This window comes from Limanda limanda, chromosome 22, assembly GCF_963576545.1.
Source record: "Limanda limanda chromosome 22, fLimLim1.1, whole genome shotgun sequence".
NCBI classification, from domain to species: Eukaryota; Metazoa; Chordata; class Actinopteri; order Pleuronectiformes; family Pleuronectidae; genus Limanda; species Limanda limanda.
The window spans coordinates 7,197,551-7,224,961 of record NC_083657.1 but is presented as its reverse complement, the minus strand read 5'-3'; the positions used below and the strand labels follow the sequence as shown (position 1 = coordinate 7,224,961).

The 27,411-nt window shown below is 41.9% G+C and overlaps 1 protein-coding gene across 1 annotated transcript; it reads left to right on the top strand.

Annotated features, from left to right (window-relative positions):
• Positions 1-1,244: 1,244 nt before the first annotated feature.
• On the top strand, positions 1,245-21,032 carry rell1 (RELT like 1). Its single transcript, XM_061066673.1, has 7 exons — positions 1,245-1,381; positions 7,460-7,678; positions 11,615-11,683; positions 13,324-13,378; positions 17,063-17,311; positions 19,333-19,486; positions 21,000-21,032. The coding sequence occupies exons 1-7, from the start codon at positions 1,357-1,359 to the stop codon at positions 21,030-21,032; spliced, it is 804 nt and encodes a 267-aa protein (XP_060922656.1). The 5' UTR covers positions 1,245-1,356.
• The last annotated feature ends 6,379 nt before the right edge of the window (positions 21,033-27,411 follow it).

The window sequence follows — 27,411 nt, the reverse complement described above, 5'->3', positions numbered from 1 at the left end:
GCCGCACTAATTAGCTCTAACTATAAGCTTTGTCAAAACGAAAGGTTTTGAGTCTACTCTTAAACGAATAGATTGTGTCTGCTTCCCGAACTGAAAGTGAGAGATTATTCCACAGGAGTGGGGCTTGATGGCTGAAAGCTCTGGCTCCTACTCTACTTTTAGACTTTAGGGACGACAAGTAAACCTGAATTCGGAGTTCTCTAGCTGGTTGATAAGGTACTAACATCTCTTTAAGGTAAAAAGGCGCCATATCATTAAGGGCCTTGAAGGTGAGGAGGAGAATTTTAAATTCTATACTTGATTTAACTGGAAGCCAGTGTAGCGATGCTAATACTGGAGAAATGTGCTCTCTTTTCTTGGTTCTCGTAAACTATCCAAACAGGAAACCCCTGACACTATGTCTTGGACTACTTGCTGCCAAAGATGACGTTAAAGAAATACAAACAAGCCAGAAATTAAGTTGAAGCTAACAAAACTCCCATCTAACAGTTCATGTGACAAAATGTGTTCGCATGAAAAATAATACAGGACATAGTTAATGGATATATCACTAGTTTATTTCATTCAACGACCAAACAAAACAATCTAAATGCAAACACAAGATCTCAAATATTGAATAAAAAGGAGCAAAAAGAACAATAATCGTATATAATCTGCCCCATGTTCACAAGATATGAATTAATAAAGCAAATAATTTAATAGAATTATAAATTAAAATCCTTAAAGGCCAACACAGCCCCTCACATCCCTTTATCAGTTACAATTCATTTTATAACATTCAAAAGAAGCTAAAAAAATGTTTACCTGCCATAACAAAACAACCAGAACACATTTATATATTAAATTATATTGTACAATTTTACATTCTAAACAATATTATGAAGGAAATAATATAATTTATTATTACTACATTAGAAATCATGAAAAAAGAGGCATAGAAAAACTGTTTTGTGAAACAATCACTCACATGTTTTGAGTTATTATCTTATTTTAATTGATTTGACGATTAAAAAACGAATATTTCTTATCAAGACCCAGGGAAGCCGGAGGTCCTGGTCAGTGACTCCTCTTGATCTCCTCCTCCTCCTCCTCCTCCTCCTCTTCCTCCTCCTCCTCCTCCTTTTGCTCTCTGTATCTCTGTAGGAGGCGGGGCTGCGTTGAAATCAGGGCGTATCCGCTGTTGGGGAATCAGGAAGTACTCTCACGTTAGTAGGAAACTCCTCCTGTTGCTGAGTTTACTTTAGTTTACTTTGACCACAGCTCGCTGGTGACCGGCCTCTCGTCCCTCTGCTGCCCGCCTCAAGCATCACCTCCTCCCGCCTCCCGGCTCCCGACTCCCCGCTGTCCTGCCCTTCAATGGCTCATCCAACCGCCGCCACACGTAAGTTTCCCAACTTGTCAACTTTTATCCTCAATGGACGAGGGAGTGATGCTTCGTCCCTGCTCGGTTTAGAGTCGTTGTCATTGCGGGTTCTTCTCACTTTGTCACAACAAAATAAACACACAACGTAGCAAGAGGCTAATGCTTGAGCTGGAGGATGCAGACACACTGTGTGACAGCTACACGTCAACATAATATCACTGCTAAATGCATATATGGTGCTACATCTTTTTAAAAGTGATGTATTATAAAAAAAAGTTAAGGGATTGCATCTATGAAACATGCATAGTGTGTGGGATGTTGTTGTTTTTTAGGTCAGTCCATCCTAGTCAACTTATAATGACTCTTGCAAAGTTACAACTTAAAGGTCCAGTGTGTAGAATGTAGTGACACCTAGTGGTGAAGTTGCGGGTTCACCCTCCCCTTCAAAACATGAGAGAACTTGTGGAAACCTTCGTTTGTCATAAAATCTCAAAAGGTGTTTATTTTGTCCAGTCTGAGCTACTGTAGAAAACATGGCGGCCTCTGTAGAGAGGTCCCACTCCAGATGTAAATATGAAGTATTTAAATATTAAGGGTCCATTCTAGGGTAAAGAAAACAACAATTCATACAATTCAGATGATCGAACACTAGAGAAAACATCACTAGGATTATTTCATATTCAATTTCTGCCGATAGATCCCTTTCCCCTAAATCTTACACACTGGACCTTTTTAAGGGTTTCAATTAACTAATTACTTTTTATTTTTAGACTTAGTGCAGAAGCAGAGAAGGACATTGTGGCTCATCACCTGCTTTCATTTTCCATGGAGAAGTGTAAAAGCGAAGAGGTGACAAACTTCCGTTGTAGTATTAAGTAAAACAAAAAATAAATCTTTTATATAGGTACATATTGGAATACAGTCTTTGCACAGAAACCATCGGCAAATATCCAGTCGTTCATTGACAGCCAAAGATGTCTCATGAGTAACAACTGATTTTTTACACATCCTGTTTAAGCCTCTCTAAAAGCCTCTCGTGGTTCTATAGAAACTACTCTGACCACTGAAGCAGACGACTGCATGTGTGTCTGCATCAGCAAGTGTTCTCTTTCAGTTCCAGCCAGTGCTTCTTTGGTTTTCTTCCTAACCTTTAGAATGCCCGGCCTGTTCCTGTTTTCCACGGAGGGTCCACAGGAGTCTGTCCTTCGAAAAGGCCAAGGCCGAATCCTCATGTTAATTCAATGAGACCCAGTCATCCAGTGCGCCGGTTGGGAAACTGGAATCCGCTCATGTTATGTTTGTGTGTGTGTGTGTGTGTGTGTGTGTGTGTGTGTGTGTGTGTGTGTGTGTGTGTGTGTGTGTGTGTGTGTGTGTGTGTGTGTGTGTGTGTGTGTGTGTGTGTGTGTGTGTGTGTGTGTGTGTGTGTGTGTGTGTGTGTGTGTGTGTGTGGACTGTAAAAGTGTCATCACGACTTAATGTAAAGCTTAATTTTGGATTCATTAAAAGTCACAAGATAAATTTGGAGGAGTTACAAGATTATTAGAAGGATACAAGAGGTCATCAAAAATCTGTTGTGTTTCATCTATTCATTAATTTCTCTGGCCTTTAATCCCTTTTTTAAAATAATTGTGAATTAAAACGTCTTATCACATGACTGCAAATGAGAAGCAGCCGCACTGAGTGACTAGATAGAGGATGAGGCTTTGACGTGACTGGACTGTCTCTGGTAATCTGAAACCACATGTGCACTGGCTCTTAGATTTGCTTCCCTAGCTGCACATGATTTCCTCAGCAAGAGGAAATGCCACAGTTAGACAGAGTCTTTACCAACCCCTTATATTGCCTGCAGAGCTGGAGACCACAGAACATCGTCCTAATGTGCTGTGGTCACATTAAAATCCTTAGTGGTTTGTTTACTGTCGTTCTCTCAACAGGTAAGAGCTTTTAATTGCAGGTTATTGACGATGCCAAGAAAATAAACATTTGAGGTGTTGAGGCCCTGATGGCTTTTTTTTATCTTCTGAGATAAATGTATAAAACCTGATGATATGAATAGGACCAGATAATGTGAATGAACATGCACTAAGAAATGTGGTGTTGTGAGTAGAGCTCGACGGATATGAATTTTTTGTGGCCAACATTAGGTGATTTTGATGTTGTTATCAAACCCTTACGACAATAAATGTAATTAAGGCTGGATGTTTTACAGTTAGAACATCAAGTTGAAGTACAACTGTTTATTTGAATGGAATTTAGAGAATAAACATTTGTTTTATGTAAAATGTACCGGATTTATAACAGTAGATATCATAAGCATTAAAAATAAGACAAATTGCAGCTTTTTTTGTTGTTGTTGTAAGTCAAACACAACACATATGGATATTTAGAGGCTGATACCAATACAATATTCTGGGAAGTATTTTATCCATAAATAAGAAGTAAACAACCAAATGTATAGAGCTGGAGTGATGCATTCACATTTGTTAAGGATCACGGCAGCTCGGCTAAAAAGTCTGTCACTAAATTCTTGCATCTGTTTCATATTTTCCGTTTTAAAAGATGTCAGTCAGGCTGTCTGCCAATAAACGTCTCACAGAGTCGCTACTGGAAACTAAAATAAATCTGAATAAGGTTCATTTAGTTTTGTAAACAAGCGGCGTGCTTCCTTATGCCATGTTGTCTGCTGATGTCAGCGGGAAGAAACATCCAGATCCTCTTTTCTGAAACGCTCTGTGGCGTTGTGCAGCGAGAGCAGGAGAAGGAACGTCACAAAGTGTGATTCATATAGATTCCAGCCCACAAAGGCTTCGTTAAACTTTGCCTCTATTAGTAGCTAAAATCGTTTCCTATTCGAACGGCTGATGTTTAAGGAAGGGGATCTGAAAAGAAGAAGAGAGGAAGAAGACACTGGTTAAATCTAAAACCCTTTACAGAGCTAAACTGTCTCCCACTTCAGTATTTCCGGCTATTTCTTGCAGGTATTTTCAAACATAAATCTCCTCCTTTGTGCAGCGATTGATTTTACATCATCCTGTGAAAGAGGCTTTTGTGGCAGACGTCGATAACCTTCAGGCAGACAACTTCTCGCACGCTGATTCCCGATAAAACTGCAGGAAATTAAACCAGCGGAACTGTAACGCTGACCTATTCAGGTGCAGCCGGGGAAGGATGTTTCCCTCTATGGATTTGACAGTGTTGACAGAAATACCTTTTCAAGGATATCACTTATCAAAGTGAGAGTTAGAGCGAATTCCGATGGAGTCGCCCTCATATTGAAGTTTGCCATTTCCATGGGAATATAATATTTATCTGCTGTGATCCTTGGGGAACAGCAGTTGCTCACTGTAACACAACATGCTCTCCTTGTAGCCAGGGGCAGTTTGACCAAGGTCAGCGTTTGTTTGGCTTTAACCCGAATCTTAACCACTGAGAACTTTTGTTTAAAATGTTTTTCTTCAGCCCAGAATCTCTTCTCACATTCTCATCTCATGCCAAGAATAAACACAGTCGCTTCTTCAGCCTATTTTTGGTGGATATCCGGAACTCATCAGCAGTGCCAATATGACACCAAAGTATATTTAACAAAGCAAAGACCAGCAGGCCTTCGATGTTGTGATAACAGATCCAGCATCACAAGGACTCCGTGTCATTGCACATACATCAGCTGATAAGTTATTTAGTTACAGTGTCGTAATTTGTTCAGCTCATAGACTATAAATTAACACTATCCAGAAATAGAGCCATGAATCATGTCTCCTCTATGTTAGTGGATATATATCTATATCTATATATAGTCGACTGTCCTGCTACGTATGCATCATGGTCAGAGAAAAGCATTTTACACTTTAAATGTCAACTGGGTTACCATTGTTTGATCTAGGAAAACCTCAAAATGTATTGGTTCAATGGACTTGTTCGGTCAAAACAAGACATTTTTAACTTGTAAGTATGATGAGCATCCTATCGTATTTCTTTTAGATTGAATTTATTCTACGATTATTTGTAATTTCATATTTTTATATGGAACATAATTCCACAGTGTCTCTTTTCCTCTGAGTTCATGCAGCATGATAATATGATTCACATAATTACCCTGTGAATCCACATCTTTATTTTTGGCTGTCGCTCTGTGGACTTCCATCATGGCACAATGCTTTGGTTGCTAAGCGATTTGTGACTCAACTCCAAATCCTCCTCAAGAACTCTGCTCAACCCATTTTCCACTCTAGTGTTTTTTTTATATTTATTTAATGCTTTTAATACAATCCTCACTTTCCACTACGATTCCTTCTGAGCCACGTTGAGAGGGCATGGGACTGTGCCAGGACGGCCAATCAGAGCGGCCTCCTCTAGATATAAGCAAATGGAAACGCACAACATTCGGTCACAGCGCGGTCAGTGAGCGGACAATGGTCTGTGACAGCCTGTTCAGTCTAATGCACGAGGGAAGTCGGACAAAGGACTGGCAAAAAATGCCTGTGTGCATCAGGAGGCACGTGGTTAGATACACAGAGGCACGCCTGTACACGCAGCACATTTCACAATGAGATGAAGATATAGTCTTATTGGATAGGATTTAGATTTTTTCAGAATGGGCCTATACTTCTTTCGGTTTCTCACAGACACACACACACAGAAGGACGTGGTCAGGAAAGAGGATAAAGGCCCCTTTGTGTGTTTCACTGGAATGCTTTACGTGCTGCTCCAACAGCAGGACTCAGTTTTCTCCTATAGCCGACCACAGGGCGCCATCTAACTTTGAACCTTGACCTTTATCAGTTTCAAGATGGTTTGACCGAAATCTAACATGGGAGCAGTCGGTCGTCATGAAAGTCATGAGTCTCAGGCATTGTTTGACAAAGCCTTCCCAAGTACCATAATTCACCCTAATGGGTCTAAAGTCCGGTGTGTAGGTGGTGGGCATGTGGGAGTGGAAACAGAATAATTGCGAGTTTGTAGTAAAGTTTATGATCCATGTGTTCCTTTTTGCTGCAGTTACATAAAGAACCCTGAGGTCGGATGAAACCCACTACAGGCGGAGCAGGTTTATATCTTGTACACATCAATGCTCTTCATCTGCAGCTTTTCAAGCAAATAAACTCATAATCTAAACCAATCAAACCTGCCACCTCCCATTCCTGTCAACATCATTTTTCCGAGGTAGTGAGACTGAATACAGAGGAAACGGATCTGTTTGTGTGTAAAGTCACACCAACGCTGCCATCTTGTGCAACGTCTTTGACAAAGTTTGAAACCAGAGTCTATCCAAATATTTATAAAAACCTTCTTTGAGCAAGATGTTTCAGCTTCACTTTTGCGGAGCCGTCATGTCGTCCATCTTTATATAGAGTCTATGGTGTAGGTTTTTGTGCAGCCACCCATGTAGGTGCAAATTAATATCTCAATAATGCATTTGTGAAATACTAAACCACTGACCTTACACCAGGGTTTTGTAGGGCAGTCGCTTTCTGCTGCCTCACGCTAGCAGCGACGAACCTGACCAACACACCCGTTGCTATTTAAACAACATGACGTGACAAATATAATCTCCATCGTTCGGAAACTAGCAAAGACACTTGGGACTTTGTGTTGTGTGCTGGGTGTAGGCCACTAAATGTTAATTGCACATCAGCAGCAGGGCTGTTGCACTAACTGACCTCAAATGTATTTTAATGGGAGAGTCATTACAGGAAGGAAAACACTGGACTGTTCCTTCGGTTTAAAGAACACGTGTCAAGCCCTTTCCAACAGCCTTTACTCTACAGACACAGTAAGCCTTCAATCTGCCTCTTGCGCCGAATGCTGTGGAACGAAGACACAACAGGTTTGTGTCAGATGGAGCCGTCACAGAGCAGAGACGGCAGCAGACTCGACTGATCCACGACGGGAACATGAAAGCTCAGTTGTGTTGCAGCTGATAGAATTTAAATCCTCTCAGCTGCTCAACACCGGCCTCGTGAGGATCCTCAGCGTCGGTTTCAATATCAAGTTACCATCAAGGGCGTTGTAATGACAATGTGTTGTTTTATTCTCTAAAGCCTGTGCCCTGTTGCAACAACTATACGTTTAAAAAGAAAATCTCTTTCATTTTGTCAGCGGATCTAACTATAGAGGCTGGAAAAGACGGTGGAGAAGTGGGTGGCAAACCAGACTACATCGCCTTCGTCCTGGTGCCCACGTTCTTCCTCTTGGGCCTGTTGGGGGTGGTGATCTGCCACGTGCTGAAGAGGAAAGGCTACCGCTGCACCACCGAGGCCGAGGAGGACGACGACGTCTTTCAGGAAGATAAAGAAAAGGATGCAGAGATGGGTGAAGGTAAAGAAATACACACCCAGAACCAAATACGACAAATACCAAATCTGAACAAGTATGTTTTTCAGGCTCTTGGAAATTCGTCTGGTTTTAGTTTTTTACATATATCTACATTATCCCTCACACTATTTTCCATCAAGTTAAACATTAACCTCGGCCAAATAAACTCTGTCACACTGTGATGCTGCCGCTTTTCAGTTCAGTCGGAAAAAAACAAATGCAGAAGAAGGGATTTCTTATGCAACAATTTCCAAATTAGTCATCAGTCTGCAGAAGGTTTTCCATTTCCTTGTCGTGTGACTTTTAAAAAATCATAATGAGACGTTATGTAATAAAGCAGGGGCGTTTCTAGGATTGAAAGAAAGGGGGGGCTTAGCCCCTAAGGATTCTAAATGTTTGCGCGCGCAGCCCGCGCCAATTTTTTTTGGGCTCATTTGGGGCTGCGGATATTCATTGTTTCAGACAGTTCATAGATTGGTTCAATCAGAAAGAGTGTGATTTTTCTCTGTATCTTTGCTTGCATTCATTCAGTATAAGATAACAGGAGTTATCTGTCACCTCTGCTAAAGAATCTTCTTATATCCATCTGGTCAATGAATTGGATGATATACTGGTACAATAGCGTTATGAGGGACACTATGACATTTAGTTTTCACTAGCATTAACTGATTATAAACAACAACATTCTATAGGCACTGATATTATTGTTTTAAAATACTAGAGATATATATTAATGCAAAGAATAGAGAGCTGTCGATAGTTATTTCTTACATTTCAAATTTGCTCGTTCACACTCTTGCTCACTGGAGACATTTTCTAACAAAATAGCTAGCTAGCTAGCTATTTTAACATAGCTCATTACAATATTCCCTTTCATTTGCCTCAAGTAAACCTAAATTTAAGCAGGTAACAATCGTTAACAACTACAGATAGCCACATTCTGTAACTACCTGTACTTACAATTTCACTCTGTGCATCATTTACTATGAGCTAAACTCCTTGTCTGTAATCCTGCTGTCTTGATGAGAGACGTTACTTGGTGGAGTGAGAAAGCCAGCGCAGCAGCGATGCAGACTCCCCAAGGTCCTAGTGCCCTTCTTTTATTGTTAAGTATGATGAGAGTCTGTTGGATTGTAATTTGAACTGGGAGAAAACATACAAAGCAGAAACGCACTCACATATGTAGCATGTTAGAGTTATAAATAACCTGTCCATGTGTAAAACAAAAGTTTAATTAAAAAAAAGGGTTAGGGTTAGGGTTAACCCTAACCCTAACCCTAACCCTTTTTTAAAAATCCCAAAAATTATTTGGGGGGGCTGAAGAACATTTTAGGGGGGCTTCAGCAGAAACAGGCCTAACGACGCCCCTGTAATAAAGTCACATTGGTTCTTTTGCTTGCCCTCCAGTATTACAGGCTGGTACTACATTCCTGACTCTACTAACTTTGGTATGTGCCACCACGTACTGTAGGTGCGGGCAGATGATGATGATAATAATAATAGACCTGTGTGATGTGGCTGGCAACTTTCTTTCCTATAAACCTGTTGACATTTTTATTTTCCTGTGCATCAAACAAGGTTAAAATGTTCAAATTCTACATAGGTCAGATCTTACTGAAGGAATACATGTGTATTTTATGCACTGATGAATAAATCTTCTGAAAACACCCTGAGCTCAGAAACAGTTGATGCTGTATTGAAAGTCTTCGCACACCATAAGACCTAATTTTACTGCTGTCTTATCTTATCCATAGTCTTCTAATGCTGGAAGGACAATGTCCTTTTCTCTAAGGAGTGGAGGCATAAAAAAACCAAGAAGATGTTTGGAATTACTCATTCTCTGACTTAACAGGGTGTGTTAAGTGAGGTGAAGCAAAACAAGCTCAAGGCCTGTTTCATTTCCCTGGGCTTCACGGCAGATGAATGCCTTATTGTTATGGAATTTGTGCACATGATGAAGAGTTTTCTGGCCACGGAGATAAATAGTTGACCTGACTGACAAATGTGACCCAGTTTTCCCCTTTATTTTACAGTACAGTACAGTACATGATAAGACTCTGTCAACACTCCTGTTTGCAGACGAGAAACTCCTGGCATCACCAGTTTGCCCTGGGGTATTTCATGGGCGTGAGAGGTGTTATGGAGAGTAGAAACTGTTAACATGATGCTAAACATAATGAGGCATCTGTCAGCTAAAGAAATACCAGACAATATTAACCGGGGCCAGACAGAAGCTGGTGGAGAACAAAATTGAGCAAAAAGTAGAGTAACTATTAGTTTCTGTCCTCTGAGATAAATAGTTGAACTGACCCAGGTTTAGTCTTCCCCTTTTCTGCGTGGGTCACATCTGTCATGACTACAGTGCTCTCTTCTTTAAAATACTTGTGTGCACACGAGGAACTCCTGGCCTCACTGGTCGTCCCTGGGGTATTTCACTGGTAAAAACTGTTTACACTGAGCTGTCAGGATTAACAAGAGACCCTGCTGTACGCCTCCCTCACTTATCTGTTATCATGCAACTGACCTCTGGACAGTTTTCCTTCTGGAATATAAAGTCTCTAAAGTCTTGGTTATGTGGAGAACAGCAGGTATTGAAACCGACAGACGTAAATCTGGTTTCTAAGTTTGAGACCTAGTAGCAGCAGCTCTCTGTGTTTTGCCTTTTGTCAAACAGCCCTACCCTCTCTTCCTCATACATCGAAACAAAAGAGTAAGGGGATAAAAAGCTTTCCCCACCCACGTTCAGTTCATCCAGTCGTCTCTTGTTAGTTAATGAACAGGTTTCCTCTTGCATTGTTGTCTCTTTCTGCTTTCGTCTCCTATAACATCCACTATTTGTGAGGTTGATACGTTGCGGGCAGCTTCTATAGGTCACTGTGATTCACAGATATCAGACCGGGCATGCCAGAGGATTTCCACATGTTGTGGAAAAAGTATTATGTTTAGGGAAAATGAGGAAAAATTGAGGAAGCAGTCAACAGGAAGCTCTGGGAAGTGCCTCCTAGGGGGTGTGTGTACTGCCTGGCAGAGCCGGTTTGAGTTTTGCAGTCAGTGATTGCACATTCTTATGGATTAGAGCGTGGTCTCAGGCCAAACTAAAACATTCCAGTGGATTTCACTCAATACATTGATGCTGTTGTTTTGGTTTTTCAGCCTGTAACTTGATTCTTTCTCACAGCTCTCGTCTATTTTGTTTCTCATCATAGCAGGCAGCCATCTTTGTTTGAAAAGCTCTCAAAGAAAACGTTGCAGGCTGTAGCTGCTCTGCACCAAACAGCATCCAGCTGTCACCATAACAGTTAAAGAGCCAGATATTTCCCTCAGGAGCAGGTGGAGAACAAAACGGAGCAAAAAGTGTTGCTTCATATCTGCCAAATGGGAAGATAATAAAATAATGTTTGCTCACATGATATCAACTTTATAGTTCAATAAACATGACAGTGTTGTGTTTACGGCTTGTTACACTGCCCCCTAGTGGCCAAAATACAATCAAGGCAGCTTTGCCAAACTTTAATCTCTCAAAAAAGGAAAACAGTCACACAAAACACTGCATTTAGTGAACGTGCGGGTTCCAATTATAACTAAGTAATTGCATTTCTGCTCCAGTTAAACAATAAAACCCTCGGGAATCATGTCATCAAGTTCTAATATTAATAAGAGCTTAAGTCCTCACTGACGGCTGTTTTGTTTTGTATTTACAAGGGAACAGGCTCCTGGTTGTTAATGTCCTCAGGGCAAACCTGAGAAGTGTTTTAAAAGATCCTGTTTTTTTAAACTCTAATGTTTGCTCGACCTTTTCTTGGGAGTTTTGTCTGTTGTGTTAATTAATATATCTTTGTGAAGCTACAGCTCAATCAAAGCTGCTTGATGATATAATGGTTTTACTTACTATTGCTCATGTACTAACGCGAGTGCTTCCTGTTGTGTTTCTTTTTTCAGAGAACGACACCCTCAGTGAAAACAATGACACAGTCGGACAGATTGTTCATTACATCATGAAAAACGAAGGTATGTGATGATGACAGCGCCCGAAAAGCCTCCTCCATGTTAGTGGATGGGACATGAGCTTGCACGTTTATATGTAAATAGTTATCGACAAAAGGGGGCTGCATTTAGTTTGAGTTATTATTGAGTTACGTCTAGGTCATTTCATATCATAGACGTTCAAAGCAAGATACAGATATAAATGTTGACAGTAGTGGAGTGTTTAGCAAACAAGAGGAACAGTAGGACTTGTCTGATGTGAGAGGAGGAGGAGGAGGAGGAGGAGAGAGACGTTCGAGTTCTGGTTGTGTTGCAGCCGGAGAATCTGGACAGAGTGTTGGGATTTTGCGTGCACACACATACAGATCAAACATTTTGTTCTCAACAACTTTCACTTCATCAAACAGCGCAGACATCACACGGCGCCGTGGGAAGGACGAGGCACGAGATGAAGGGAAAATAAAATAAAAAGGAGAGGGAGAGAAGTAATAAGAATATACTGCCAAACCGACTGTTTATGACTTGAGCTACAGCTAAACACATACAAAAGGTGTAACAACACAAACTAATAGTAAGTCTTTACAAATGTTTATGGTTACAGTTTATCGTCATGCTTATTCCAAGCTTTTGAACCATCCATAATTGGTTATATATTAACTGGTAATGAATGACAGCGTAGTAAAAAGAGTTGTAAAAGTACAAGGGTGAAGCTATAATTGTGTTAGAATATCGCACATTGATAAACATTGTAAATGTCCCAATTATGTTGTATGGTTTAAATGATAAGTGGATGAACTTCAGCAGTTATTCTTGCAGGTTTATAAAGCAGAATCAGTATTAAGGTGAAAGGAAAACCACCATGTAGCGGATTCATTCAGAGGAATCAATACCTTCCTTCATATCTTATCTAAAAGACTTCCCCTATGATAGCAGGTGAAGGCAGCATTGTCCTGTCTCAGTCACTGCTCGTCACCACTGTGTCCAAGATTGATTCCTTTTGCTGCCTTTTCTTCTAACTGTAGTATTTTTAAAGTTGGGAGTCCGTTAACTGTGACTCACCCTCACATCGTCAGTTCGAGGATGTGCACACGTGGTTCAGGGACTCGAACCATGGAAATACACAGTATTACACGGGTGTGACAGTAAAAATGTGTTTGTTTTTTTCCTGCTACGACTTTAAACAGGTATCAGTTGAAAAAGAAACTGCCTGATTAAATAAAGATGAAATGAAAATAGAAACATTACTTTGAGGTTCAGATGCTGAAAAAGTCCAGAATTTACCAAGAAATAATTTCTATCTGAGCTTTTATTGAATAGATATTAGCAGCTTCTGTCGATGTCAAGTAAAGATATTCTAAACTTAATCCCCTACTTGACTAGAAGTGAAACTTTTCAGACTTTGTTTGGTCTGACAAATGTTCCGTCAGCTTTGTCCCGTTCCCCCTGAGGTTGTTGTGTACAGTAGCTTCACTTCAGTGCCGTTTTTAATTGTGTTAAGGAGTTGTTACCATCTTCTTATAAGCAATCTGCTTTTAAAGTCACTGGAGCGTTCTCCTCGCTAATTCCCAACACCGCTGTTATCTCCCTCTTTCTCTCTCTCCCCCTTTCACGTCTGAACAAGTGTGTAACTCCCCCTCTCTCGCTCTCTCTCCCCCACTTTCCAGCAAACTCGGACGCCCTGAAAGCCATGGTTCGTGACAACAGTATTGATTCTGACGGGTAAGTGTCTCACTCAAAAACAATCAGATTTCTCAAAAATCCATCTGTGTTTATAAAATTTGTCCTCCTCTGATAAATGAGTAAACATTAGCGCTGTTAACCATATCAACCACCAGGTGGCACAATAGGCCTCCTGGTCACCCTGAAGTGAGATCAGTTGAGGAAGGATGAATAGAAACACAGAGAAAGACAACCAGGTCATGTGTCTCTTCTGAAACCCTTCCAGATTGGCAGGGCCTGATCGAGGGCAAGCAGTCGTGGGGACAGTTCCCAAAGTGTGGCTGTGCCCCACATCGCTGTATCCAGGGGTTATTAAAGAACACTGAGCCCAGTTGTTGGCCAGAATACACCGAGTGTGACTATGACTCAAATGGGAGCAGTGGGCAAAGAAAAGAGTAGATATTTACAATCCAGAGCTTAAAAACTACAGAAGCCTCCTTTAAAGCTGAAAAAATCGATTGCCAAAAGTCTAATCAATAACTACCTTGATGAAAATAACTCTTTTATAGGCTAAACTACTAATATTTCCTGCTATTGTGCCTCATACCATTTATTGGTATTGGTCAGACAGAAGAATTCATCTGTATTTCAGGAGTCTTTTTTTATTATTATACTATAATAACATGAAATTATAATACTATTATATGTAATTCATAGATTAACTCATGATCAAAATAACTCTCAACCACTTAACACCCTCCATGAAGAATTTTTGTTAAATCAGATTTTCAATAAGTTAAGCTGTATTCTCTCGAATGACCAGCAGAGGGCGACTCCAGAAGTCTATGAGAAACCCTCACTTGATTTGTAACGTCACTTAGGATTTTATGATCTGATTCTCTAGTTTCAAGTCTTCTCAATTACATCATGATGTTCATTTAGTAAGTAACGGTCCCATATAGAGTCAAACAGACGATAAAGCAGCGTGCATTGGGGCGTGGATTCCTCTTGATTGCTAGTATCGTCCAATGGGTGCAGGTGTAGGTGGGCGTGCAGTGTCCTTGAGCTTTGAGTCTGCCCAAATACAAATATCAGAGGTGAAATGGTCTGTTTTGAAAGTGCAAACCGTGACAGCGAGCATCTTAATATTATGGTTAAATTACACAAACCAGCTCTAGACAAAATCTACAGGGCCTGAACACGTTTTTTTCTCTGGAGAATCCTTCATACTGTCATCTCAAATCGAAGGCTGTGACCCTGCACCATCAGAACAGCAGCCGATGGTTCGAGCAGAGATCTGACATCTTCACGTTTCATCCCAGCGTTCCTCTAAGCACAGTCTATGAGCGAGTGTAGTGCTGAGATAAGAGCTGAGAGCGAGTTGGGCAGATAGACTGATAGAAGGAGGAGGAGATGCTCGCGACAGTGGAGGAGTCTTAAGTAAATCGAGTTAGAGGAGTATGTTTTCCTCTCTCTCTTCCTCCTGTCATCTTTCTTGTCCCGCTGCATATTGTTCCTCGGAGGAGAGGAGGGAGATAAAGTTGATAAATGGCAGCAGCATTGCTTTAGGTACTGAGTTATTCTGCTCAGTAGCATTGGGTGTCCTGGAAAGAGAAAATACAAAATCCGCTGAAATCTGCAATCGCACACATTTTCCTGGCGTCACTTCCATGCATCATCTTCTGTGCTCTCTCCAGATTTCTTTTCACACATATCTCCACTCCCGTGTTTTGTCTTTTTTTCCTCCCGTCTCTTATTTCTGTCCAAATTTCTCTCTGTGTTACTCCCTCTCCCTGTCGCCGTTCATATCGGTCTCCGTTTTTTCTCTCTCGGCCAGGTTGGGCAGCCGGCCAGCGGATCACTTAGAAATGGAGGAATGGTGGGAAGAGGGGGTTTCACCGGGGGTAATTTACGGAACACTTAAGGGGGGGAAAGGAGGGAGAAGAGAAGGAGGGTAAGAAGCGAGGGATGGAGAGAGGCTACAGGGAGGAGAGAGCGACTGTAGTGTGGCCAGGCCTTGCTATCTGCCTCTCCAGATTCACTCCTTCACTTCCCCTCCGCTCACTGCTGCTCTCGCCATCACTGCTCCACCTCTCCGCCATCCCTCGCTCCCCTGTCGTCTCTCCACAACATGCTGCGCTCACATCAGCGCCTCCCTTCAATCATTCCCTTCCTCTCCTGGGTCAAACTCCTGTTTCCTACCTCTGCTCCTCAGGGAGCCTCACACTGCATATGTGCCTCATGAATAGGTTTCGTGCCTTTGATTAAAAAACAATGCACTTGCTCATGCACGTTTTTATACGCCTTGTTTATAGAACCCGACCTGTATAGCTTGTGAAAACACAGCACACAGTCTTTAGGTGTCTCCCTCACGTTATTAGTTTCATGTCTACATCTTGATACCACGTCAACCTTGGTCTGTTTAAATGATTTCAAAAAGACACAAAACACCAAAAATGATGTCGTTATTGTAAGTAAATGGTTTTGTATATGCAGATATGATTCCCACTGGGGCTTCTGCCACCAGCGGGAATCAGCAAACGTCTCTATCCCTATTTCATATCTACGCAGATGTCGTTATGAAAAAGTCCTATGTTTGCAAACAGGCTGAAACCTGCTCTGATAGTGTGACGTCACTGTTGCTGCACTCAACCTCGTTGACGTCAAGTCAAAGTTTATTCAAATAGCACATTTAAAACAACTTCGACCAACGTGCAGTCGACCAACGTGCTGAACAGGCTTAAAATATGAAACTGAAAGAATATTTTAGTTTGAATGGGAACAAAACAACAAGCAATAAAATGCAATTTGTTGCGAAATCAAACTTTAAGCAATTACTCCCATGTCAGAATAGGTGGCAGTGTGTTTTACTCACTAACTTCTGGCCAGTTTCAACATGACTGTGTCCCAATGGACGAAGTCAGGTTCAAACACCTCATTGTCAGTCCACGATGACCTCACCGTTCAGGACCCGCCCACCTCGCTGTGAGTAACCTAACGACCTCGCGGTAAAGCTCAGTTGATCTGAATAATTTCTGCCAGTTTCTCTGTCGCAACGTATCCAGCGAGTGTTCATCTCAGCCTGGTCGGTGAAAACCTAAAGCATCGCATCTCATTATTTGACTTCCTGTCCCCCGTGCTTCATGTGCACGTGTTATTGTCAGTGAGCAGAGCTGCTGTTTATTCTGCTTTTGTGTGTAAACAATGTGAAGAGCTGCTCTCCAGGGTCATAAACATGCAAACGCTACCGCTCCGCTCAAAAACATATGGGATAGAGAGAGAGAGAGAGGGAGGGAGAGAGAGCAAACAGACGGGCGAGCGAGCCTCAATTAGTGTCTGTTAACACACATCTAAGATAAACACAGTACGAGAGGAGGGAAAACACCATCTACTGCTGTATCTCCTATACAATTCTCCACATGTCACCTGAGAATATTACTTTGATTATTATCATAATAAACATAATTTCCACTGTCTTTGATGGTATTTGCTCTGGTGTGTCTGTTGTGCGGTGACATAAAGGCAAATCTGCAGCTTGAATTCTCTGTGAAATGCAAATGTGTCGGACTGACTGTAGGTCAGTTTGTGAAAGGTCTCACTTCTCAAAGCCGACCCTTAAAAGTTGTGTTTATTTTGATTTAATTGTATGAAACTACAACGGTTGCTGATTAACTACAATGTCCGATAATCATTACAGAAGGTTTTAAAAATCACTAACTCCTTCTTCTTCCTCTCCTCCCTCAGTCCTCCTCTCACTCCGACCTCCCCGGGCACCCCGACCCCCCCCATGACTCCCATCTCACCCGGGGCGCCCCCTGGAGCCGCCAAGCACACCTGCAACCACCTGCACACCATCGGAGGCCCTGGCGGCCTGAAGAACACCTGCTCGCGCTGCAGCCAGAAGAAGTGGCCGCTGCTGAGGAGGATGTCGGCGCGCAAGTCGGAGCATCGGCGCAGCCAGCACGGAGAGGTCACGGTCCTGGCCGTGGGCAGGTGGGTGTTTGTGCGGGAAGAATAAAAAGGAGGGTTTACGGCCGTGTTTTAATCTCCAGGATTCCCTGGAATCACAACACACCGGGTGGTTTAATTAGCGGAGGGTAAATTACAACTCACACAGTTCGCCCCGGAGCCAGATCCGACACGAGGTGCACACAAAACATTCCCTGTCAGACATTAACTCCACGTAATTGCCGGTGAAAAAAAAAGAAAAACCCCACACTTAATAAAGTAGATTGAGATTTCGGTGCACTTTGACTTCAGACCAGCCACCTGGAAAATGACATGGCTGGGCAGTCAGGGAGAAGCCTGGGAAAAAAACACCCAGGAGCTGCCGGGGCTCAGTGTGGAGCTTCGCCGGTTGACCTGTGTTGTGTTGCCGCGACCTCTGTTAAAAACACACCACACTGGACAGACAGAGGCGGTGGAGGAGAAGCCGGTGATGTCTCACAGCTTTCTGCCTCATTGCTGCTGCTTGTCTGGAGCCAGTTTGAACTCACGTCAACAGACACCCAGTCAGTTTGCGTTTGTCTTTTTCTCTCATCATAGACTGTATGCAGCTGCAAAATGATGTTAATGAGTTTTTAACTGCTGCTGTGGTCACAATTTGCCCTTTGCTCATAGGATTCAGTTTTTTCTTCATCACAGAACTTTAGGAGAGGTCAGTCTGGAAAACTAAATTAAAAATTGCGATCACACAGCGATAGAATGTGGCCAAATGGGTTCATTAAGCTCATTTATCACTGTCCACTGATTGGATCCCACAGGAGGAATGTTATAATCAGGTCTGACTAGGGTCGGAAACTTTCCGCCAAATTTCCGGAAACTTTCCATGGGAAGTTAAGCTCGGGAATTTTGAAAAAAAAAATAGTCAAGTGCCCAAAGTTTCCTTAGGGCTTAAATCAGCCTATAACAAAACAAAATGTTTATATTTATGTCTGTATAAGACAAGGTAAATACAGGTAGTATAAATTACCCACAACATTTCCAGTTAATTCCCGTTAATTCCCGTTAATTCCCATGGAAGTTTGCAACTTTGAATATTCCCGGAATTTTGCAACCCTAGGTCTGACCACAGGATAAATATTTGTAGGTTTCAGGAAATATAAGGTTTCATCCCAGCTGAACATGGACGTGTGAAAACCAGTGATATTGGAAACTTTACATTACTTTCCAGTGGTTTAAGTCAAAACCTCCACATCAGGAATCTAACTCTCGCAGTTTGATACTGCTCATAACTCCACCACAGCTCACGTCCTCTGTGCCCTGGATGTTTAAAGTAATGAGGCAATTTAATAGTCCACTTGTGAACCCAGGGAAGAGTGAGGCAGCGTGGCCCCCCCCCCGTCACGCAGCGAGGAATCCTCCTCCTCATCCTTAATGTCCCGGTGCGAGCTGATTGGGATTCAGAGAGGCCGCTTTTCATTTGCACGCCCAGATGAATGGCTGTGCACGGAGAGGGTCGGCACGAGCTCGATAGGAATATTCATTTTGCTGATTTAATTAAGGTTTTAGAGGGAGTGTGTGTGTGAGAGAGTTGAGAGAGGTGGTTGAGAGACACACACACACACACACTCTGTTCCTTCTGTCGAGGCTGAAGCAGATGTCAGCTGCGGCACAAATGAGAATAACTGATACTCTCTGGGTTGATGTTCAGAAATATGGGCTGAGCCGTGATGTTATAATTGAAGGACTATTTTCCAAGGCTTGTTTTATGTGGCTTATGCCTTTTAAATGTACTATTGACACAGTGAAAGAACCGAGAGCAGAGTCCTGTTTTATTTTGACCTAGAAAAACCATATTTTTTAAAAAGTTTGCTTGAAAATTCAGCCGTGTAAACTGTGCCGTGTGTGTTTTTGTGTCTTTCAGCCACTGGTGTGTCCTCACATTTTCAGAGTCTTGTTTTAATGAGCTGACTTTGCTCTGTAGGAGACTTCCTTCCTCATTTGTGGCCCAAACTACATCCATGAGCTTTTTTTCGTTCTTTTAAACATATTTATTTCTCCCTCATTTCCAGGTTCCGTGTGACAAAGTGTGAAAGATCAACCAGGGAGAGGCGCACTCTGTTAATATCAGACTCCAATGGGAGTGTCCCCACATCCCCAACGTCCCCAACGTCCCCCACAGAGGTGACGGAGCCCAAGAGCCGGACGACGTCCGAGTCCCAGCAGGTCTGTGTCCTGGAAACTTCATCATGTTCTCTTGTCGTCATTGTCTCTCGCCCATTAACACCCTGTGTGTCAACAAGCAGTGTTTACATATGCAAGATAATTTATGTGTGTGAGTGGAGGCGCCGCAGTGGGTCTGTGATTTTTTGTATTAATGATGCGCATGTTCACAGCACCTGGCGACATTAACCCCCCGCCGATTAACAGTTTCCCTCTAGTGGAGCGAGAGCTGTTCTGAAAGCAAGTTCTGGCCCGACACTCATTTTTTAAACACACACGCACACACACACTAACACACAAACACAGAGGTCGCTCTTAATTACAATCCGAGTGACAGATACACAGTCTCAAAAGTGAAAGATAGAAAGTTGACAGGTAACATGAGCTAAGAATGAACTTTCTCAAATATATTTCACTTTCTTGGAAGATTTTCGTTGATTTCTCAGAGAATAATTGTACTAAATGCAAAATATGTGGTTTCATAAGGGGACAGAGATTCTAGTTTATAATCGGCCAGCTCTAACCTGATGATATGTCACTTACATGTGATAAACAGTTTTGACAGTGATAGAACATTCCCATGTGTTTTAACAGATGAAGAAATGTTTAATTGTTCACAGACAAACAACATATTTTGTAAAAAGATAGAAACAAAACTGAGGAACGGCTTCATGGACATTGTTGTCAGCGACTTCCAACTCATCAAGTTGTGTATTATAATTGGATTTAGGTTAATTTGAGTTCAACAGAGCAAGTTTAATGAGTAATTAAAGATCCACGCTAAAGATCAGCAGCCTTCAGCGCTTAATTTTTCAGTTTTCATCTCTGCCTAATGAAATGGTGACGCTCCAGGTGATGAGGAGCCTTCACTCGTCTTCTCCTCCTCTGTTTTCGTCTATTGTTTGTTTGTTTGTTTGACAACAAACTGTGAGAAACCTTCTCAGAGAACAAGCAGAGGAAACTGACACTGCTGCTTTAAAGTGAGTCCTGTGGGATTCAGCTCTAATTCGGCCTATATACTCGTCACATGTAACACTCGTGCATATAGTCAACCGTCAGGGGGACTGGTGGAAAGTTATTAGTGTGTTTTACCCTTTGTTGTGACAGTAAAACAGTATAAACCCAAACCTTGGTCCTGAAATCGAATTGCATCTATTTATTCTATTGATTTTCTACCTATGTCGCGTAAGAAAAAACTGTCTTATATGTGATGTAATACATTGAAACTTAAAGACTCATTTCCCATAATCCTTCATGTGCTATATCACAAGAAATCCTCTGAGTTCTGTTCCAGTTTTTTATTTTTTTTTATCTGAAAATCCCAGAGCAGATTCTAAGAGTCTCTGTAATGTGAGAGTTTAGAGTCTTTGGGACAAACCTGTTTCAAACCAAGTTTGTTTTAGGGAGAGACGTTAAACTCGTATTTCATGAATGATACATATTCATTTCAGTGCTGTTGACTTGTAGCTTTTCGTGTATTGACCGTGTGAGGTACACAAAATGTCTCCCGTCCCAGAAAATAAACAAACCCTTTAGTGTGGAGGACTGAGGGCAGAACGGCCGTAATCAGGCTGAACACAGACCCTTGATTAATGATTCTCTTATTTCTCCGCCACCAGGAGCGAACAGACAAATGATCGAAGAAAGAAAATCCAGGTAACTTGTCTCATATTTTTAATCTCCTTCATCCTTGTCTAGTTTTCTGTGTCTAACATGATTTACTTTCCAACTCTACAGCTTTCTCCAGAAACGTGAGGAGCAGCATCTGGACACTTTATATAAAAACCCAAAACGAGAACATCCAAACATCCGCACAGGAGGAACGTGAAGCACCGGAGTCGAACCGAGGATTACTCCCTCCACCGCTCCACAGGGGGGGGGGAAACGCTGCTGCCGAGGAAGACGACGACGGTGGAATTTATATTTCTATATTTACATATAGAAGGATGGAAAGGTGTGTCTGCTAACGATGCACTCCATTTCCTCCTTTTTAAGAATATCACAGCAGTGCCTTGCTCAAAGGAACCCTGAACCGGGCCTCTCCCAGCAAACTAATCAACCAAACTGCCTGTGTGTCCGTGATGCAGTGTGTGTTATTTGCATGTTATCAAGCAGTTCATTTGTGAATCGACACACTCAGGAACGGGCGCCGCCAGGCTGAGTTATAGTCGCACGCAAGTCATTCCAGGAAGAAGGAACAACCTGATATGGATGAGCCGGGAAAAAAACATACAGGAGCATTAGCATCTGCGATAAGAGGAGAGCAACAGTAATCACTTCCTGTAAAGGCGTGAACATGACGTTGAGGTGTTTCCCCCGTCTTCTGTTTCCTGACCCTGTGACTCCATCTTCCAATCTGACCTCGAATAAAGAGGAAACTGCATTTTAATCCGACACGAGCTTCCCACTGAACATTGTCCATCAACAGGTGTAAGTGACATTCTTTTTTTGGTCACTTAAATATTTTTTTCTACCGTTTTGGTAGCTACCTGCCTCTTCAGCTATTTAATCTGCTAGCGGCTAACTTTGTGCTAGCCTCGTGCTAAACATTTAGCTTTAGCACACAAGTCGAGAAATCATGATCGGAGCTGTGAACCAAAATAAAAACAGTTGTCGACCCAAACGTCGGCCAAAAGTAACCAAAACGCTACGTAGAGCTACTTCCATGTGACCAGATGCTAATATAGAAATATTTTTACAGCTTTAATTTGTAATACTAAACATTTAAATTGGCATTATATTTTTTTGCGTGCATTGTTTTGTTTGTCTGACGTTAAAAACACACATTGCTAGTTAAAGTCGATGGAAGGAAAAAGGACGACTATTCTAACCAAACAAACCTGAAAGCTTTTACTTCTTCATTTATCTCAAGTCTTGTTACTTTCGGCTTCGCTCTCGTGTTCACGCAGAATAAATCCTAAATCTGTCGAAGCCAAACAAAGCTACTTATTTTAACTCTAAGCCTGGATTCATCGTATTTTACCGTGAGTGCCTTTTTTTGTTATACGAGCCGTCATCGTAGGAAGAGGTCACGAGCAGATCGTGTACAAATGAGTTAATCCGTCGCAGATTAGCTCTCCGTTGTTCTGCCGGGATGTGATCCTCCCTTTTCTTCTTCCGATGAAATGTTCCTCTCACGTCTCAGCGTGTGTCTAATTGCATCCGCTGCCGTTCGATGAGCGTTTACAGTATCGAGAACCCATTTGTTGTGGAGAGCAGAGAAAATGTTTTTTGTCACTTTCATTTTGAATGTTACCTCCAGAAATACCTGTGGTATGACTCTAAATATGTGTGTGTGTGAGAGAGAGAGAGGAAAATAAGAGGCACTTTTAACTCTTCCATACTTTAACACAGTGTAATTTCTTTTTTTAACGGAAAATTCTGATGTTTTTCAACCTTTAATTATTCTTACATGTGACCTCTTTGGCTACGGGTCACGTTAATGTCACAGGTACACAAGCGAACATCGTGGCGAGCAGCACAAGCGAATGAAGACAAAGCTCAGACATTAGATGGTTAGCGTGATCATTGACATAACGAGTGTAACTGGAGCCTAAAGAAACACAGAACTTTGTTGTTTTGTTCGAGTGAAGCATCAACTTGACCCTCGGTCCGAAAGGTCACAGTTATGAGAATAAGATCCAAAGATAGAAATGATTGAAATACTTAAATTAATCAAACATTCAACATTTCAAAGAGAAAATGACGATTAAAATGTAACATTTAGTTCTCGGCCAAACTAAGTTGAATTTATATATTTTTTAAGCTCAACTTCTCTTTTTTTTACGAAGAGTGCACAGGATCCAAATGTAGTTTGTACTGATGTCTTTAGTTTGAAAAGTCTACCTCTTTTGTCCTTGTGTGGAAAATAAACTGTGGGAGCAGGAGCAGGATCGAACATCAGATTTATTACGCACATTAAACAAAAAGCTTTTGTATGTTTGAGTTTTTTTTTGTCACCATTCTTAATTAGTTTCATGGTCCTTTTTAAAAACCAAGTAAATCGTTGTGAAACATATTAAACGTGTTTGTGAATGTCATTTCATTTTTTTAAATATCATTGGAAAACATACATGTTCTGTTTTGGGACTGTTTTTTTATTTTTTATTGTTGTATAATGAAAGAAATAAAGCAAATAAAGACGACTAATACACATCCAACCATAAATAATTGTTCACTTGTTAAACACACTGGTAAAATATCACCGCTCTATTGGTTTAGCTCCTTCTTTCTTCATCTCTGTTCATTTTTTGGGTCTTCAGGGTTTCTGCAGGATTATTAAAACACCAATTTAAATCAATAATGTGAATTTTAGGCCTTTCTTAAGTTTTAAATGTGTCAAAATATTATGTTATAGGTCTCTGACTTTAGTTTGCGAGATAAAATGGTGTTTCCAGGGTTATTCTGTACTTCGCTACAGTATAAGTAATTCCGGGACTCATTTAGTATTTCAAATCTGACGTAGCTGACATACGTAGATGTTAAATTTCATTCGATGTCTCTATCCCTCCTCTGAATGTTCCGGACAACAACAGGAAAATAACCTGTTGCGTTCATTACATGTGAAAGACAAACTCTGGAAAATGTCAGGTCGTACTTTTCAGTTCATTTCCCAGAGTTCATTCCACTGATCTGCAGTGTTAACTCCTCTCCCTCCTCCCTCGTGTCCCCCAACCATCCGTCTTCATATCATATTCTTCCTCATTTCCTTCCTTCCTCTTGCTCCCTCTCTCCCGCGCCGTAATGAAAAGATGATTTGTCTCCTTCATCTCGAGGAGGTAACACGATGACCTCTATCCTCCGTCGTATTATTTCCAGCTAATGGAGACGGAGAGGTGTGTTTTTGTGGCAACGAGGATTAACAATCCTTGACTCCTTGTGTCCTCCGATCATCTGAGTCTTATCAGGATCACTCGGGCGAAGACGAATCGCTTTCTTCCCTCACGGATCCAACGATTCTGACCTCAAAGAGACTAAAGAAGGAAATCAATTAATTCAGATGATGGCTTCATTAAATAATTACCAGGCCGATCTGTTCTGAACGACAGCGAGGACGGGATCACAGGAGAACTCTGAGGGACACGTGGTCACTGCTGGCGGGAGGATTGTCTCTCTGGGTGTTGACAGGGACGAGGGCGTCGGCACCGCCCCACCCATCGCTGAAGGCTCAAAGCAAACCTGCCTTCTATAAACACACACACAGACACACACAGGATGGCTTCAGGATGTAAAACCTGTCCGAGCGATGCGGTCGACGGTGCAGGACGTGACTAAGCAGCACGAGGACCTGGTGCAAATATTGACTCCCGTGTTTACTCTTCTTCTAACCGGGGCCAAAAATATAAAGCAAATTTAGTTTTTTCCCTTTCTCACGTCGCATTAAAGCAGCTAAAAACCCCTCAAGGACATTAGGTATGCGCCGGAGAACGGTATAGATAACAATAAAGCTTGGTTCTGTCTCTTTTGCACGACTTTCATGTGCAGTAAATTTATCTCAGCCACTGAATTATTAAGGCCTCCAGGCGACAGGATTCCCAGGCCGATGCCAGGCTAAGTGCCCTACATCTTATCTTCGTCTGCCTCCACCAGCCGAGAGGACGGAGCGGTAACTCTGGAGGAGGGAATTCTTTCTCTTTCCTTTATTTTTAGCAAAAACATTCGAGTCCACGGGGAGGAGGACGAGTCGATGTTTGACACGTCTGAGCCGCATCAGAGCTGTAGACACGGTGACCTTTTGAGATGGCTCGGTTCCCACGAGCGTAGGTTGTTTATAAAGATGGATGAAGCGCCTCCGCTTCCTCTCACTCTCCAGAAATGAAACGAAATAATCCACAAACAAACGCTGCCATCTCACGCATTTGGAGCCAGAGTCTGAGCATTAGCAAGCAGTTAAATGGTGTGTTTCATCTAAAGTGTCTGAATTGTCGTTTTCTTGACACTAGAATGGTCCTTTAGGTCAAAAGGGGACGACAGGACAGACGGGTGGGGGTGGAGGGGGTGGAGGTGCCGATACCTTGGCTCCATGAGGCGTTCGTATCCGGGATATTTTGGCTTCAAGCGTCGTCTGCGGTCATGACCAGAGTTAAACATTAGCTGATTTTCAGGGATGTTGGTTGGATTCCAGAATTGACGACTATTTTTAGGCTCTCCTGTTGAATGTCCACACCGATTAACAGACTTTCAGGTAAGAGGTCAAGTCAACAAACAGTAGAAGGTGGATGACTGGGACAAGAACCAGGAAATCCACTTTTTACTGGAACTGGCTCCAGAAAGTCTCAAAAATGACACCTTAACAACCGAGAATCTGTGGAATAATTCATCCTCTTTAAACACAGTCCGACCTGTTCCTCCGAGACAAGTGTGTGTGTGTGTGTGTGTGTGTGTGTGTGGGGAGGGGGGGAACAATTAAGTGTGACATCATTAACTCCAACAAAAGCCTTGAGAAAAACAAACATGTTAACTGAGAGCGCACACACACACACACACGCACACACACACACACACACACACACACACACGCACACACACACCTTGGGGACTCTCTAAAGCAAGCTGCCTAATGGACCTAATAAAAACAGCACAGAGGAATCTGCCACAGAAGTGCTCTTTATTTGCCATCAAACACACACACACACACACACCGACACCGACACACCGACACACACACACAGACACACACATCTACTCTCGACACACGGCAGGTTGTGGCACAGATTAGCTCATTGCAGAGCCACTTTTGTGTTGTTATCTCGAGGCGGGCGAGGCGCGCTGATTACATGTGAGTCAGTGGAGGGTAACAGTGACGGACACCCACAGTTAAACTGGTATAATGGAAAACCAGATAGTCAACAGAGAGGCCAACTCCATCTCCTGCTTTCAGACAAGAGGTCAGAGTGCATACACACACACACACACACAGACACACACATCACCAACATATAAAAACAAGAAAATCCTCTTTATTCTACGTTCTAAAATGAGGGGAAGTTTTAAGGTTTATTATATACGTTTTTCATCTTTTGGAAGTACATAATTAACAATCCCTTTAAATTCATCAAGCTGCATAACTCAGATGTGCCCGATGTTCTATCTGCTTATTCACGACTTGAAAAAACGCAGAGGACGTTTCGTGGTTGCATCAGAACAAACCTGAGAATCACTTTTGGAATCTGTATCGATTTCCTCATTACTTTCTGTGTAAACTTGTGTGTAGACGTTGGAAACTACAGCTGTGAACTACATTCCCCACGTGGACTTGCATGAACAATCAACAGGTGTTTTCTATTTGGAGTCATTGTGAGCCTCAGAATTCCCCTTTAGTCAAACATTTGCCCGGATGATGATGTGGAAACTAAAATATTGTCTTTTTAATGGAGAACCTGCAGGAAAACCTCTGTGAACTCGTCTTTCACCTTCTTGATGCTGTGAAACACCTGGAAGACGCTGTGAGATACGAGTTTGATCCTGTTTGAATGTTTGTAAAAACACATTATCACTTAAATACAACTTGTCTTCAGACTGATTTATGTTTCAAACCCTTGAACTCTCCCAAAATAATTTAGATTCAATTAAAAGCAATCATTTCCTGCTTTAATATGGAAACATCCGGTCATTTCATGATTATTTAAATGCCATCTTATGAATTGAAGGATTGGGGGCTCCTCCATCATATGACATCATTTGAGAATCTATTGACAAATGTTTTTATCAAGCGAGGATTTTTCTTCTTTTATCATTTTAAGTGGCAATCCAGCATCTTCACAATTTCTATTCGTACCAAACCTGCCGTTTTGTCTGTCGGTGTTTAATCTACCATCCTCACACTGATTGTAAGGATCAAAGTAATCAAAGTAATCCGGTGGTGACGCACAAACTGACGGACGCTCTGTTGTTTTGATGAAGAGATGAGTCACTGGTCTCATCGAGCA